The sequence below is a fragment of the Antedon mediterranea genome, chromosome 1, assembly GCF_964355755.1.
Source record: "Antedon mediterranea chromosome 1, ecAntMedi1.1, whole genome shotgun sequence".
NCBI lineage: Eukaryota > Metazoa > Echinodermata > Crinoidea > Comatulida > Antedonidae > Antedon > Antedon mediterranea.
Genome location: NC_092670.1, coordinates 37,576,837 through 37,593,798, shown reverse-complemented (window position 1 = coordinate 37,593,798; position 16,962 = coordinate 37,576,837). Strand labels below are relative to the sequence as shown.

Below are 16,962 nucleotides of genomic sequence, written 5' to 3'. Positions count from 1 at the left end.
CGATAATGTGGTTAATTACAGAGAGGTATAATAAGAGTTAAATGATCATAAGAGGACTAAATATAGGATGTAATATAGGATATGATTCGGATCCAGCTTAAGCTTTCATAGAACGAGTTTGTGTGTGAACCCAGCTTAATAACATACACCAGCAACAAAGTTAACTCTAGTTTGTGTACACCCAGCTTAATAACATACACAGCAACAAAGTTAACTCTAGTGTGTGTGAACCCAGCTTAATAACATACACCAGCAACAAAGTTAACTCCAGTGTGTGTGAACCCAGCTTAATAACATACACCAGACATAAAGTTGTATAGAAATGATTTTTAGAAGCTGGTGAAGGTTAGTGGTTAACATAGTTTCCTTTATGCAATTCTTGGGCCCTGGATTATATTCTGTCTTTGATATTTCACAACAGATTTATACAGTACATTGAAAGCGCCATCCTATGAACTTTAAAAACGCCAGGCACGCACCTTTAGAAATAATCTACTTGTAACTATCATCTGTGTGGTGATGCCTAAACTTTCACAAAAAATCTGAAGTAACTTAATATGTTAATAGATCATGCCAGACTACTTTGCCTATCTCACCCACCTTAAACTTCCAGATCCATCAGCACCTGCTTAACAAATAGCAATATTGCAGTGCTTCTTGACCTCAGGTCAACTTCTTAATGCACACTGATTTCATACCATTACCGTACCATACTTTGGAATTTTTTTCCCACTATATGCTCTACTATTTCTTTTCAGTAGCCTCATTTAGCAACTTTACTTCTGTAGTGTACAACACTATGGTGATTTCCTTTTTGGACTGTGTACAAGTAAAGTACTGTACAGTGTAAGTAAATAGTAATACGTACTGTACTGTATACCAAAGTTATAGAAATAGTACAGATTACTGTACAGTAATTATACTGTAACTTTGTAAGAAAGACTTGCTTATGCTAAAATACTAAAATTTAACGGCAAAAATAGAATACTTACCTAAGTAACTACATTGAGTAACTTACTGCTACTTATTCCCTACAGTACTAAACTTTGACAAGAAAAAAAAAGAGAAGTAGTTCCTAGAACACCAAGCCCTCATAGGTTTCTGCTCTTCCTATCAGATTTCACCTTCCCAGCCTTCATTGACCCCTAAATTGACCCTTCTTGTGACATTTCAATTGCATTCTTACAGGAGATATAGTTGTTGAGCTCTTTCAGTAACTGTACTAATTTGTAACTTTTTATTGATGTTTTGTAGGAACACGTTCACAATTATCCTATCACATGATCATTAAAATGGCACCTCTGTGGTAATACCAAAACAGTTTGTGAGGTCCCTACTGTATTTATGCAGAAACCAGTAAGTGAAAAAACAGGCATTAAAATATGTAAAAAAAAAACAACTAAACACGCTCCCCGGGCCTCCAATGTTGGAGAGCACAAGGCCTCAGGCCTCTGCATTACATTAACAGTACAGTAAGTACTGGTAAAAAGTGTAAATGTCTAACTCTGCTATCAGCGATCACCTACAGTAATAAAGACCATGGTAGTGATACTCACCCTAGGAGCAGCTTAGCAGTGTTAGTTACTGTATTGCATGCATACTGTAGGCTATCCACCAAGAAGCAAAATCAATGACCTCCTCAGAAATGCAAAGACATAAAACTACGATTCTGAAACTATGATGATTCCGAAACTACGTTTTCAATTATTTTAATGTAAATCAATTTCGTTTAAAACAATACAAAACTGATCACGTGACCTCATAAACATTTTATAAATTTACCTCAGTATTCAATCGAAAGTCGTACAATCAAAGTTTTGATATTTATTTTTATAATTTCCTGTCATCAATATTCTATGAAAATAAAACCACCAATATCGGAGTAGACTAACCAACAGAAGAACACATCCACTAAGGAAATGAGTAAGAACGTTAAAACCCAATCAAAACGAGACAAATAAAAGGGAATTCTACGCTGTAATAATAACTTAAATCTGGATTGTATTGGTAGTTTAATCTAGTAATGCTACAGTATATGGTGTATTGTGGCAGCAATTAGAAAATTCAGTAAATTGAGATAAGAGGGAGGCAGTTTTACAAAAATTGCATAACATAATTTATTTATATCTATTGTAATTATATACTGAATCTAAAGGCAAATAACTGAAAAAATGACAATGCTGTGGGTATCAGTGGCTAGATCTCAATGGACATACAAAATGAAATAAGCACTGAAAAAATGACAATGCTGTGGGTATCAGTGGCTAGATCTCAATGGACATACAAAATGACAATGCTGTGGGTATCAGTGGCTAGATCTCAATGGACATACAAAATGACAATGCTGTGGGTATCAGTGGCTAGATCTCAATGGAGATACAAAAAAATAAGCACTGAAAAAATGACAATGCTGTGGGTATCAGTGGCTAGATCTCAATGGACATACAAAATGAAATAAGCACTGAAAAAATGACAATGCTGTGGGTATCAGTGGCTAGATCTCAATGGACATACAAAATGAAATAAGCACTGAAAAAATGACAATGCTGTGGGTATCAGTGGCTAGATCTCAATGTACATACAAAATGACAATGCTGTGGGTAACAGTGGCTAGATCTCAATGGACATACAAAATGACAATGCTGTGGGTATCAGTGGCTAGATCTCAATGGACATACAAAATGACAATGCTGTGGGTATCAGTGGCTAGATCTCAATGGACATACAAAATGACAATGCTGTGGGTATCAGTGGCTAGATCTCAATGGACATACAAAATGACAATGCTGTGGGTATCAGTGGCTGGATCTCAATGGAGATACAAAATGACAATGCTGTGGGTATCAGTGACTGGATCTCAATGGAGATACAAAATGACAATGCTGTGGGTATCAGTGGCTAGATCTCAATGGACATACAAAATGACAATGCTGTGGGTATCAGTGGCTAGATCTCAATGGACATACAAAATGACAATGCTGTGGGTATCAGTGGCTAGATCTCAATACAAAATAAAATAAGCAAAAAGCTAAATAAAAACTACAAAGTAAAACAGCCAGAAAAAGTAGCTGCGCTTTCGGGCAACACTAGCCCTTCATCTAATTATACTGTACGCAAATATCTTAAATTGAAAAAGCGGGACACGGTCGGTTTGGGAGGGTATCTGTATCATCTAGACAAGGCACAGAGCGCAGTTGACAAGTTACTATACGAGATGAATATTCTACCTTATTACAAATATCATACTGTATCCTCCTATAGTCTTTTTAAACCTAAGAAAATATAGAAAATGTGTAACTTCCCTTCTCCACCTATCTACTATAACTTGCTGTTTGAAACACCATTATTTCCACCCATTTTTTATTAAAAAGATTAAACAGCCAAAAATCACCTTCCATAAGCCCCAATACTTCAGTTTGGTTGTTTCAATCAAACTCATGTGTGAAATTTGTAAATTTATGGGGGTACAGTAGTATAGAAAACAAAATACCAGAGTGTCATCAGCATTGAAGATGTTAAAGATGGTCCCTAACATGACAATAATCCCTAAATTCTCAACTTTTCACTGAGACCAGACACTTAAAATATTAAACACTTTTTGGTATTTAAGAACAGTTGCTTTTTAGATAATTCCACAAACATATTCTGACAATTTTCTTTCCTTCACGTACAGTAGTATTGTGCAGTAATTGTATTTTCAGAAGAAGAAATTCATTTGGTCAATAAATGTACTGTACATTTGAATGTTCATCCTTTGATTAATTTAAGAACAGAAAACTGAATAGATTGTTTGACCTTGTTTCAATGTTAAGAATATAAATATTATATAAATATCAAAACAGTCATCTTGAATCGGAATAGAAAAAACGAAGGCGGAGTTAAGAAGTAGATCTATACATTTTGAAAACTACAATGCAAAAGACAACATTAGGTTTAAAGATGTATTGTCCCCTGAAAAAAAAATTTGTTGTCCACTTTGACCAAAAATCAGATCGAAAAAAAAAAAATTAGTTACCTGAAAAACTGTAATTTAAAAAAGAAAAAAATTGTCAAATTGGCTGCCAGCCAATGGATTTTTGGTTGAATTTAACCATTTATTTTGTCATTTTATAACTTGTGAAAACATTATTTTTTTTCATTTTATTTCATTTTATTTCTACAGAATTGATTAACTTATATTAAAACTACAAAATAACCTATTCAAAGTTTCATTTAATTAATCTTAATTTTTCATGTTTTTTGGGGACAATACATCTTTAAACTGTAAAATTTAGCACTTCATTTTAAGCCCTGCTTCTTCCCCCTATTTCTAAATCTTGGAATCCGTCACGGAGATATTTTATACCGCAGACTAGAACTGACTTCATTAAAATATTCTACAAGCATCCATACATAGAATTCTAGAATTAAAAGTGTTATTTTAATTTACTGATGACTAATCCACATAGAAGATGCATCAATCAAAACATTATTCCAGTGATACTTTAACGGCCAATCCAATTACTAAAACAATTTATTATAGACATGAAAGAATCTGTATCCAGACACTATCATTTAGCTACCACATGTAATTAACCTACAAAAACTTAGCCTTATTGTAATTCAGCATTTATACTTGATAGTAGTAATAGTACATATACAGTAGTACCAACTGTACAGTTTGCAGTAAAGTATAGCCTTAGAGAATTCAGTACAAATCCGCATTTATTAACCACCATCATTCTTGATTAAATCGGTAACTTTAAAATGGGAAGTCGAGACAAAACACCGTAATAATTCTATCTAAACAATGTACATTAAATTCTAAAGAATTGTATTTAATACAGTAGTTTGAGTGAATACAGGATTGAATCAAATTTGGAGAAATATGGTAAGAGAAGTATAGAGAAATTCAGAAAAACGTGTATTTTTTCTCGAAAGGCACAGCGCCAAATCTTCCATGAAAACTTCAGTTGCTAGAACTAGCACTGCTATTGTACTACTACCCTAGATAATCTACTGATAATGGATTCTACTATTGTTAGAATAAAGTAGTTCTAATTCTAGTGTCCTGATACTAGTCCACCCCACAATTAATACTCTAATAAATTATTAGTACAGTAGTCCATACAGCAGTACAGTAGGTAGTTTCTCTTTGGTTGGTTTTTGTCCTGGGCCGGGTGGTTTAATGTACCCTTGACCGTAGAGTGTTAGGCCTATAGTATCATACAAAGATAAACAAATAAACTAAATCACATTAAAAACCTCACCTTATTCCATGATAATGTAATCAGACAGTTTCTTAAGCTTCTTAAAATGTACACCTCCCTAAATCCTGTACTACAGTACAGTACTGTACTACAGTAGTAGTGTAAGTATGCACTTGGAAATGTATATGTAGAGTTACTGTACACCATCAAGCATGTCTATGTACTGCGTGCTGTATTGTATATACTGTAGTTCAACCACTTTTACTAAATAGCCAGGGATAATGCCATAGTAACAGGTGTGAGAGAATGAACCAACCTGCACCTCTCGTAACCCCAAAGGCATGTCAAAAAAATTACCACAACAACACACTAATTTGAAGTACAAACTTCCTTGCTTTTTTTTAAAGTACAAGTGTCTCTATATATTTTTTTTATTTAAATTAGTTTGATTACCTTATTGTTTATTACTATGATACCTGTTATCATTGTTTCACATAACTTGTATTTTTACTCAACTCAACTCAAATAGTTTATTTTGCAGCGGGTTAAATGACACTAGCTTCAAAATTAAGTACCGTATGCCAGTAAATGAATAATTAATTCAGTACAGTAGACAACGATTAATCTACTGCATGTTGTATTCAATACTTAGGCTCTGTCTACACTATTAAACTTAATGTGACAAAAAAATGTGATGTGTGCATATAAGAGAACATGATGATGTCATATCACTACCATATTTGGGCATATCAACAGCATATTTGCACACATTACACTTGAAATTAATCATGCCAGTAAATGAATAATTAGAGAATCATTTAGTATACCTGTAGACAACAATTAATCTACTGCGTGTTGTTTTCATATTCAACACTTAGGCGGATGATTCACTCTCTTGTCCTTGATGTTCATTATTTTTTTTCCAACTACAGGTTTAATCTTGGTATTTATTCTAATAACCAACCACTACCGTAAATGGAGTATTTGGTAGATTTTGATTTGCAATGACTTAATGTAGGAATTATGAACTTTTATATGCATTGAAGGATCGTTGGTCCTCACATGGACCTAGAAACTGACCAAAGAGATGTCAATAAATCAAATTGTGAAGCACATCCTAATGTCCTCAAATGCACACAATTAATTATCATAACATAACTAGTTTTAAGGACTTCGCATATCAAAATCTCCAATATTTTCCAGTGAACGGTTTATTTACCATACTTATGATGTACTGTAGAGGTTTAGAGTATGCTGGAAATATAATATAGACCCAGGGCAGCAATGCAATATTGTACTTTACAAATAACTATTATTGAGGATCTTTGCATAGTTACAGATTATTGACCAGTGTTTTAATAGCTATCTTTCGGCTAACGGCTTTTTCTATACAAAAAAATATCAATTGCACAATAAAATAAAACTGCTTTCAATTTAATTTTAATGAAAGCGTTTTAACCGTATGCTTGGAAGGTTTTAATACATAGTGCGTCCTTGTTTTGATTACAATTTTAATACTAATCTATTATTCTGTATTTAAATCCAAAGAACAATAGCACACTTACTGTTAATAATAATGATACACATTTTTCCATGGTTTTTGTAGTGTTCTCCCAAAGCAGGTTTGCCAGCACAATTTACAAAATAAATTGGCGCCGGACAAGAATTTAAAATAATCGTTAGAAGAAAATTGTACACAGGACATAATAAACATTTGCCTAGTAGTGGTACAGGTACGCTCAGACATTAACATACACAGTAGTATACAGTACTGTATAAGTGCCGCTTTAACCTGGATATCACTATACACTATGAGCATTCGGAATCTATTTTGTCAATTTGGATTCGGATTGATAAATATATTTGACTTAATATTTTAACTGATATTTAATTAGTAAATGTTATACTAGGTATTAAATCACATTGGATTCTTCATTTACTGTCCAAAATTGTTTGTTTTTTATTTCAAAATCTAAATTTTGTAATTAGTGATTTTTCTATTTTTTCTATATAACATTATAAGTACATTTTTTCATGTTGACATAAAGTTTACATTTTTTCAATATTTCGCAAAAAGCTTGTCTGCAAAATATACGGAGAACTAGTTAATGTGAAGCAATACTACAGTAAATGTTTAAACCACAATAAATTTATATGTAGTAATGTAATATAACATTATTATTTAAATATTGACAAATTCACAAGATTCTTACAGACGGAATTGCTTTCTGGATTTTGATTGGTCACTTACAAAATAATGTCAGACACTATAAACAAAAATAAACAGAATAAATGCAGTTTCCTAAAAATAAATTTGAATTAATTTACGCTGTCAAAATCCCTCTACTACTAATTTAAAAAGCTTACAAGTTTTAGTAAGCAAATGTGTATAAATTTCGATTTTAAGTTTGTATTCTTTCCTGATTCTATGCTACTGTAGGCTCATCCTTTAATTTTCAAATTACAAAGTGTGATATGTCCAAATATGGTAGTAATATGCCCAAATATGGTAGTGATTATGATATGACATCATCCTATCCATGGGCACATCACATTTTGTTGTCACTTAAACTTTTATACTGTAGACAGAGCTTTAGGAAAGTCTACCAATATAACAGTAATATTGTAGTATTGTGACAAATTTGTCCTACTGTATGACAAGACATGGTGGTATATTACAGATTACTTGTTGGTTTGGACATAATTCAGGTTTTGCTTTTTACACAAACCACAGAAAGCTCTTCTAAACCACAGAAGCCTAATGTTTAACCTGCACATCCTATGAATTTCACTTGAAAATTTTACAAGTAGGAAATTTAATTTTTTTACTGATAAGTGGTGTAACTTGAAACATTGCAAATCACGTCCCATAAAAAAGTTACTAAAATAAATTTGTAACTTTATTATGGAGGATAAAATAACATCCAATATGGCTTGTATTTTCCTGCTAATTCAAAGAGAGAGCAATTTTCAGTAAAAATGCGATGTACTGTACAGCAAATATAAAAGTGATTATATTATGTGACGCAAAATGTTTGTCTCAATGTTCTCTGTTAACACTTTACAACTGGTATAATACAATGAGTAAGAACAAATTCTACAAATGTTTTGAATATTCTGGCAACTTTTTTGTATGTCACTAGATTAAAGGTTAAATTTAAGGTGATTTCAGAGACTTTAATTTCACCTTAAACTACCGTATGGTTGGTAGAAATATTTTTTTTTTATAATCAAACATGAGCTAATTTGTGAAAGACAAACATTTACACACAGTGCTAACTGCTAGTAAACATAGATTGAACTTCCTTTCCTATCACATTGAAGTACTATGTATTGTAATGTACATTCTGAACACTAATTATTCAAAACGCTTGTATTCTTAAATTACAAGTTCAGAATCAGATTTCTTACCATGAAGAATGGTATAATTAATGTTACAAAACTGAAAGGTATAATGAATTGTAAAAGCACAGTACTGTACAGTACATCGTTTACGCAAAAAATATATCTACTTTTTCTTAGACAATTATATATACCGTACCTATAATTTTATAATACAACTATGCCCTAATTAACCTACCCCTAAAAAATTTGTAGATAAACAATAACCTACAGTACTGAACAAACTGAACCAATAGGCCTACTCTACTGTACACCCCTTCTGTACACTCTAGTGTAAATAATCGCTTTAACTCAACAAAAATCGTAGGCCAATTTTTGTTGGCGATCTAAAACGAATGGATAATACTAACAGATTGATAGCATACATACTTTGAGTCAAGATACTAAATGATGTATTTACACATAAGGTCATGTCTAATGCTGTTTTTTCCCCCAAAGTAGCAAGACAACATTCAGGTCAAAGGTTACAAGAAAACATTGACATGCAGTTCTGTCGGGTAAAAGATCATTATGTGCATTAGTTGTCTATATTCTCACTAACTGTAAAACAGTACATACTGTAATATCCTTGATTTTGAAAGGAGGTGCGGGGGAGGTAAATTTGTTATTCATTAACCATGCTTACAAATACAATATAAGCGATAAAAAATATTGATTTATAAAGTACACTATACAGTAAAGTAACATTGTTCTTTAAAGTATAACATTAGTAACAAACGTTCTTACATAATAGAGGTAATTGTTGTTTAAAAATCAATAAATGTAATGGACTCTTTGTATAGAGTACAGTATACAGTACACTACAGAGAAATGACAATGAAAATGTATTACTATAAAAGTAATTTAGTCTTATTCCTACAATTCATGCATACTGTTTTTATATTAAAGAAGTACAGAGGAAATCAAAACTGAATTGCGTATTTATTCTATTAATAACTTATCTTTGCATATTACTGTACTGTACCACTGTACATTATGATATAAAGCAAATATTAGTAATAATAATAATCATAGCAATCATACATCTTGTACATAACCCACTATTTAATTACGTTCATGTACTGTACAACATTGTTTGAATGTATAGGCTCGTCAACAATAACTACAGTAGTTTGAGCTCAATCTAACTATAGCAAGTTGGTTAATTACACTATAAAGTATGATGCCATTAACAAAATTATCATGTATACTCAATAGTGTTCAGTATGTGGATAGAATAAAATATTGTCGCACACACAAATTCTACCAATGCTCTCTACAGTACCAACCTGTACAATGGCGATAAACGTTATTTAATTCCTGTGATACAGTTCTGTAGTCCAGAAGAAAAATTAAATTCCACACAGCCTTGTCAGAGAAAACACTATCTTAGCTACCAGAGTGTCACTATCCTACTGCAAAGTGAGTCGATGGGCCTTGAGTACGATTGCTCAGCTCAAAATAGAAGCCAGTTTCCTCATGAATGTTTAAAATCCTGTTTCTTAAAAATGTGGAAATTGGCTCAATTATTAAGTATTCAAAGCAGACATCACTCGGCTATACAACGACCGCTGTGGCTTGAATTCTCTAAGATGATTTGGAAGTATGCTGGAATGTTAGCATCACAACTAATTAATGAACTAAAGAATTTCAATTAAAAGTTGATTACAGTAATTAAAAAGGTTATAACATCAATCACCAATTACAATACATTGTAGATGGTTAGTAATGACCTATGACCTTGAGTGTTTACTAAAATCAGAGCAAGATTCCTAATATTATCAAGAGGGTATACTGTATATATACACGCAACCAAAAAAAATAACTAGAAAAAAAAACTGTTACTTCTAGGCTGGTACTGTAGGCCTACTCTCCAAATCTCCTAAAAAAGGCTGAAACAAGTTTACTGTACTTTTTACTGTATTTTTTTTTTCACTGAGCTGTCAGTGTCAGAAATGTGGCTTTAGAGTTATAAAATGGTTGGATTTTATTGAAATCACTTTATACTGTAAACAATATAGAAATTAAAAACCTGGTAATCTTTAAATGGAATTTGACAGACAAATCAGATTTTTACTGTATTTTCCCAAGTCAATTAATTTCACAGAAGTAAAAACTTTTTTATAATTTAAAACAAAAACATATTGTCCTTAAAAGTTAAAAGCATCTTTCACTCATCACTCATTTTTTCATTCAGAATGACAACCAACCCTATATCATTATTGAATGCTGATGATAATGAGAACCAAACAAAGGAAACTACACAATAAAACTGCTTACCCTTTATACTCCTTATGTCTGTTTTGTTATATAATAATCCACCACAGACCACTCCTTATTATTCGTTGAGCTAACTGTACTTTATCCAAAGATATCATGGACTAAAATGATTTAAATAACAAGAGAAGATGCATGAAACATTGAAGAATAAACACAAAATGATGAATAAACTTCTCCTGGTTTAACAAAAGACACACCAATCTTCACACACAAAGTTTTAAAAAGACTTCCTATCCTTCTTCAAAAGTGTTGTTCTTACAGATTTTTCTCAATCTTCAACAACTAACAAATTGTAAAACTAAATTTCCTCCAACGGTTATAAAAAACACCATGCATGCTGTTGACCTTAACAAAGTAGAACGATGTCCACATTAACAACTTCCCACAGTACCAACATATATTCCAATAACTATTCTGTTGCTTCAAACAAATTACTGTATATCTTCATAATTTTCAAACTGTAAAAGTAGAAATGTCCTCATTGTACTGTACACATGGTTAAAAAAAGATACGCCTCAGTTGAAAATAACAAAGGATAGTGCCTGGATAGGTATCTTCATCTTACCACCAGCGATAAAATGCATTTTGGTGGTAGATTCAATCAAATTTGAATACTTCCTGGCTTCCAAGCGAACTAGCTTACAATTAGTTTCTTGTTTGTTACAACAGCAATCTTCAACTTCAGCTGGTTCAATTAATCGGACAAAAGATGTCCACTTGAGATATGAGATAATCAGAACAAAGGAATAGGCCAAAGAGTACAAGACAAATTCTATGTTTCAAACAGTAAAATATGACTATAAACAAGCATTTTACATTGGGTAATGAACACATAAGAATGGGAGGAGCTAGTGTTGATAGGAAGTACCTGTTTGAAGGCTTTTTTTGATATAGATATTCAAATGACTTCCTCCTAAAAATCCAGGGCCATGAACTTAAACCTACATTGCATTCATCTTTTTTTAAGAGGGTTTTTTTTTTGTTGAAAATAAATTCTGGGTTATTAAACACAGTATACTGAGTGTTTGGTTCCTACCTACTCAAAGAATTAAAAAAATTAAAGTCACTTTTTATGAACTAAAATAATATCCGTAAAGTACTGAAAATGACTAGATTTGTATGCTTAGAATTTTTAACATGTTGTCTAAATAAAAGATGAATGATAAATAAAAAAAAAATGTTGATTTTTTTAAATAAAAAAGTTGATGTGTACATTTAATATTACAAGGAAGTACCATACAGAAAACAGTACAGATGGTTTACATAGATCTCACTGGATATTCTTCCTGAATTACCATACCGTATCCTCTGGCATAGTCCCACACCGCTACTATAGAACACGAAATTGGGACTAATGTATACCCGGGGAAACCTTGATTCAAGGATACTAAAAAATGTTAAGCTTTGTCTACACTGTCAAACTAGTTTGACAAAAAAGTGTTTGTTTTGTTTGTTTTATTAGTTTCTCCACACATTTTAAAATAAAAGATAAAAATTACATTGCAAAAAGAAAATTACAATAAACAAGAAAAACATCAAAAATGTGCGGATGGAGGTCAAAATAAGTTGCGGACAACTTTAAGTCGTGACCACCAGTTTAAAAAAAAAATGAAGTGTGATGCGGCCGAAATATGGTGGTGATATGACATCATCATGTCCATATATGGGCACATCATATTTCTTTGTCACATAAAGTTTGATAGTGTAGACAGGGCTTAATTTAAGACAGAGCTTTAATAGAATAAAAATGTTTGCATTTCGATGCTCACAATATGATTACCGTGGTTACTGGTACTGTACAATCTCGATATTGATAATATTTCAGAGAATGTTAGTTAGTTTAATCAAATGCAGCCAATATTACGAATCATCACCCAATTACAGAAACGGCTGCACGCAACTCTCGCAGCATCGTTAAATTTGTTGGGCAAAATGGCGCCAGTGCGTAAAATGTTCTCCTTTGATAAATGGTAAATGCAATGATAGACATGTTAACTGTAATTATGATATTTTGGTCATGTTTAAAATGTCAATAGTAATACTTTATTTGCTAATATTAATTATGGCTTCAAATTGAAAAACAAAACAAAACAAAGCAACTTATTTAAAAATCTATTAATTGATTAATGATAGCATTATGGTGATACCTCAATATACTGTATATTTTTTTTTTCTCGCAATTTCAAAAAAAAGAAAAATACGAGAATGAGAAGCAAAGTCTGATGTTGAATCTCTGGTTACTTTTTGCAGCAAAGCAACTGAAATTGAACACGTACATTCTCATGTGGTTACCATTCATAAGAAAACTGCTCTAGGGAAGTCAATACTGTATAAATTGCCATTCTTTTCAATGTTGACTTATTGTATAATCATTGAACCAAATAAATGTAAAGGTCTATGGTTTAACAATATAACAGTTAGTCAACTGTGCTATTAACTAGACTCTCTGAAAAATAGCAATTAAGCTATATAACCTCATATAGTCAATTGTAACTATATAAACTGATAAATACAGTACCAACAAAGTTATACAGAACCTGTTATCATAATAGTCAACTGTACTACAGTATATAACTGGGCTCTCTGTCTGATGAATAGCAACTAAGCTATACATACAGTATATATAATCTGTATTCATCATCAGAGACAACTGTATAAACTGGACTTCCTGATAAATAACTCTGCTTTGAACTGAACTCTCTGATATTAATAATAATAGGAGTTTATCATCCTCATCTATTTTGTGTCAACTCTGCTATTTTAAACTCTCTTGACTTTCTGATAATAAACATTTTTTATCTTTCAACTCTTTTCCATTCTATACTGTGCTTACCTTGCCTTGATCATTGGAATTAGATGCCATATTCACGATAATGTCTTCAAATAATGCTTTACTTCAAGTTCAATTCACACTTCTATAAATCCTCAACATGATAGGATAATCCTTTAATAATCTCCCCAAATCCCTTTCCTCTTTTCTTCTCACCTTATTTCCGCTTTAATAGTTCATATTTAACCTGATAATAAATAAGAATTTATCAAAGATAAGATGGATTATTAAAATTCATTTATTTTTTCTTCTACGAACTTATTATAGTTATACAAATATACACTAGAACAGTTTTGAACACAAATTAAGGTGGCCGGCCTGAAAGTGAAAGAGTGTACAGTATTCTGACAATCAAGGGGCCCTTACGATGAGTTACAGTATGATAAGTTTCTGTGTGTGACAGTGGCTGTGTGTATATTAGTACACCGGGGTAACCCCCTACTCGTCTCGAAAGATGTACTAGGTTGTTCTTTAAAGTGCACATGAGCCAGATGTGTACACTGGATAAAATCCGAGAAGACTTGTTCTACCACCAGAATCATGAAGCTAGTGATGCTCGAACCCTTGCCGATGTATGGCAAGGTATTATGGTTCCACTGTTTTAACTGTCTGGCTAGTCACTCGCTCTTTCTCTAGAAAATGAGGCTTTCAAACAGAAGTTCAATTTATAATTAACCTTCATGACAGCTAATGACAAACTAATCAAATTAGGAAGTGTGCGGTTTTAATCATTTTAAGTAAAAATGCTTTGGAGACATGTTTAATATTATCACACAATTTTAAATTAAAAATAGTGACCTAAATATTAGAAACAAATTTATTGCTTAGAAGAAAAAAATTAGTGTGCCTAAAATAGGTACAGTATAACCTATGTATTTATAGTGCAGTATTGGATAGCACACTACTGATGTTTACTGTACAGTTTCTCAACTATTTTTTAATGGTCCAACTCAAATAGTGTATTTTGAATTTGAGCATCTGCTAATAATTGATTTAAATGAATAATGTTCAAATAGTATAATTTTGTGTATTTCAAATAGTGCAGCTCATATACAGTAGTGTAGTGTGGTATCTCAAATAGGACATACTGTACTGTACTGCATCTCAAACAATGTTCTTAAGCTCTGTCTACACTATCAAATATTATGTGAAACAAAAAATGTGATTAACCCATATGGACATGAAGATGTCATATGACTCATCACTTACACTATCATATTTGGCCATATCACCACCATATTTGGGTACAGTACATCGCACTTCAGGCCTTGTCTTTTGAAAATTATAGGTGTGCTACAAATTGCACTCCTCAATACATTCAGGGGTGCTGTAGGCGTGCTGTTTGTATTTTGGTGTGTAGAAGTTTACCAAATTTATTGTGTGTTGTAAATCACACTCCTCAAGGGCAGTTTAGGAGTGTGTTAGGTTAGTGATCGCAATCGCTCACCTCAAAAGAAAAGGGCTGGCACTTCTTTTGTCAAACTAGTTAGATAGTGTAGGAGTGTAGACAGAGCGTAATAGTGAAGCCTAAATGATGCCTCAAATATTAGGATATTTGTATCAATTAATTAGTGCATCAGAAAAATTTTGTAGAAAAGTAGATATGTACAGTACTTTTTATTAGTTCTTTGTTATCGGCTCGAAGTGGAAATAAGTTTTTAACTTTTCTTGCCATTCCTTCGTGTAATCAAGGCCTGTTTATCTGTGTCATTATTTCTATGTTGTAATGTGTTTTTTAACCTTAATTACCAGAATAAAAAAATTCAAATTAAAAAACAATGTTTTAATAGTGCAACTCAACCAAATAGATAGTGTATCACTTAAAGTATGCTGTAATAGTGAATGTTGACTGAATGGAAATGTATAATGAATTGTGTCATGAACTGTATGCAAGCTTTAAACAAGTACCTTATACAGTACTATTCTCTATACAGGTCTTGTTGTGTTTTTAATGTGTTTTTACTCGGGTTAGGACTCTCTCATCTTCTCCATCCGACACTATTGAGTACAAAGTGCGATTTATAAAGTACTACTCCTCCCTTATTCGTTGCAGTATTGAGTTGGGATGTGGCATGAATATACTACAGGGACATGTCCTCAAAGCTATAGAGCCGGATTTTTAAATTTCAAACCGGATGCAGCCATATGACGTCTCGAAGATGGTACCATATAGCCCCCCATATAAACTATTTGGTAGCAAGGTCACTTCACATCCCGTCTTATGACGTCATTACAGCTTCTTTTGCTGTACCCCGAGTATCGCACATTCGTGCTTGTTAGTTTATCAATTACTCAAATTACTGTAGGCATGGACAAAAATCATTGATTATTTCTTCTGAAAACTACAGTTACTATAGTACATTATATCCACTATCACAACTGGGCCCTCTGGGTGACCTCAGTCTCTAAATGAAGAGGTCGTCCAGTCAGTGTAAATAAATAACAACAAACAATTGGTTTATTTTTATCAAAAACATTTATTTATTGATATGAAGTTGCACTACAAACAAGTTTATATTATTGGTTTCTTTAAAATACACAAAAATGAAATGTATTGCAATTACAAAGAAATAAGTAACAAGGTCAAACCATATAAAAAAATATCATGATGCACCTGATTATCGATTTGAGTGGGCACTTGAATAGTGAGTCACACTCTTTATATGTATACCTGAACGTACAATTTGAAAAATAAATAAACTTTATATTTAAGTTGAAATGATTAATGTTCACTTTTAATTATATACTGTTTAGTGTTGACAATAAAATTAAAATTGAAGCCTTTTTTAAAACAAGTTTTTTAAAGTTTTATTGGCTGTAAAAACCTGGACTAAAACTTAGCCCAGTTTTTGTTCCATAAGATTAATCATCAAAATACAATAGAAATACGAATTTAATGTTAGTTCAATGTCTTTGTATTCCTTTTCTTAAGCTAGAGGCTACCCTCTGCTTCTTGGCAGTGCCAGTGCCAGTGGCGGCCTGCCAGAGGCTGGCCTTTGTGCCCACCAATACTCTCCGCTTCGACCTTTTTTTGATGACGATAAATTCAACCAGCACACAAAATAGCTTAAAATCAACGTTTAATATACTTCGACTCGACGATCGGTATAAAAATATTACATCAAAATTGTTAAATCAATCATATCTGACATTTTTAATCACATTTATTAGATGAATTAAACATAAACAAACATTTAAAGTTCAGACTTACCGGTTTTTACGATAAAACGCCATTATTTAGTTGATTGCCTGTGTGAAGAAGTGTGTAGAAAATAGAATTTC

The 16,962-nt window shown here is 32.2% G+C and overlaps 1 protein-coding gene across 5 annotated transcripts in view; it reads right to left on the bottom strand.

Moving 5' to 3' along the window:
• LOC140056925 (rho GTPase-activating protein 23-like) overlaps positions 1-16,926 on the bottom strand; it is an 86,213-nt gene extending 69,287 nt beyond the window's left edge. For 4 of the 5 annotated variants that reach the window (XM_072102486.1, XM_072102623.1, XM_072102696.1 and 1 more), the window contains exons 1-2: positions 16,892-16,926; positions 13,684-13,867 (exon numbers count right to left, since the gene is read on the bottom strand). In XM_072102486.1, the coding sequence (XP_071958587.1) occupies positions 13,684-13,713 (30 nt within the window). In that variant the 5' untranslated portion in view covers positions 13,714-13,867; positions 16,892-16,926. Of the gene's footprint in view, positions 1-13,683; positions 14,490-16,891 lie in introns of those variants that run through there. The other variant, XM_072102557.1, reaches the window with a different exon arrangement.
• Between the last annotated feature and the right edge of the window lie 36 nt (positions 16,927-16,962).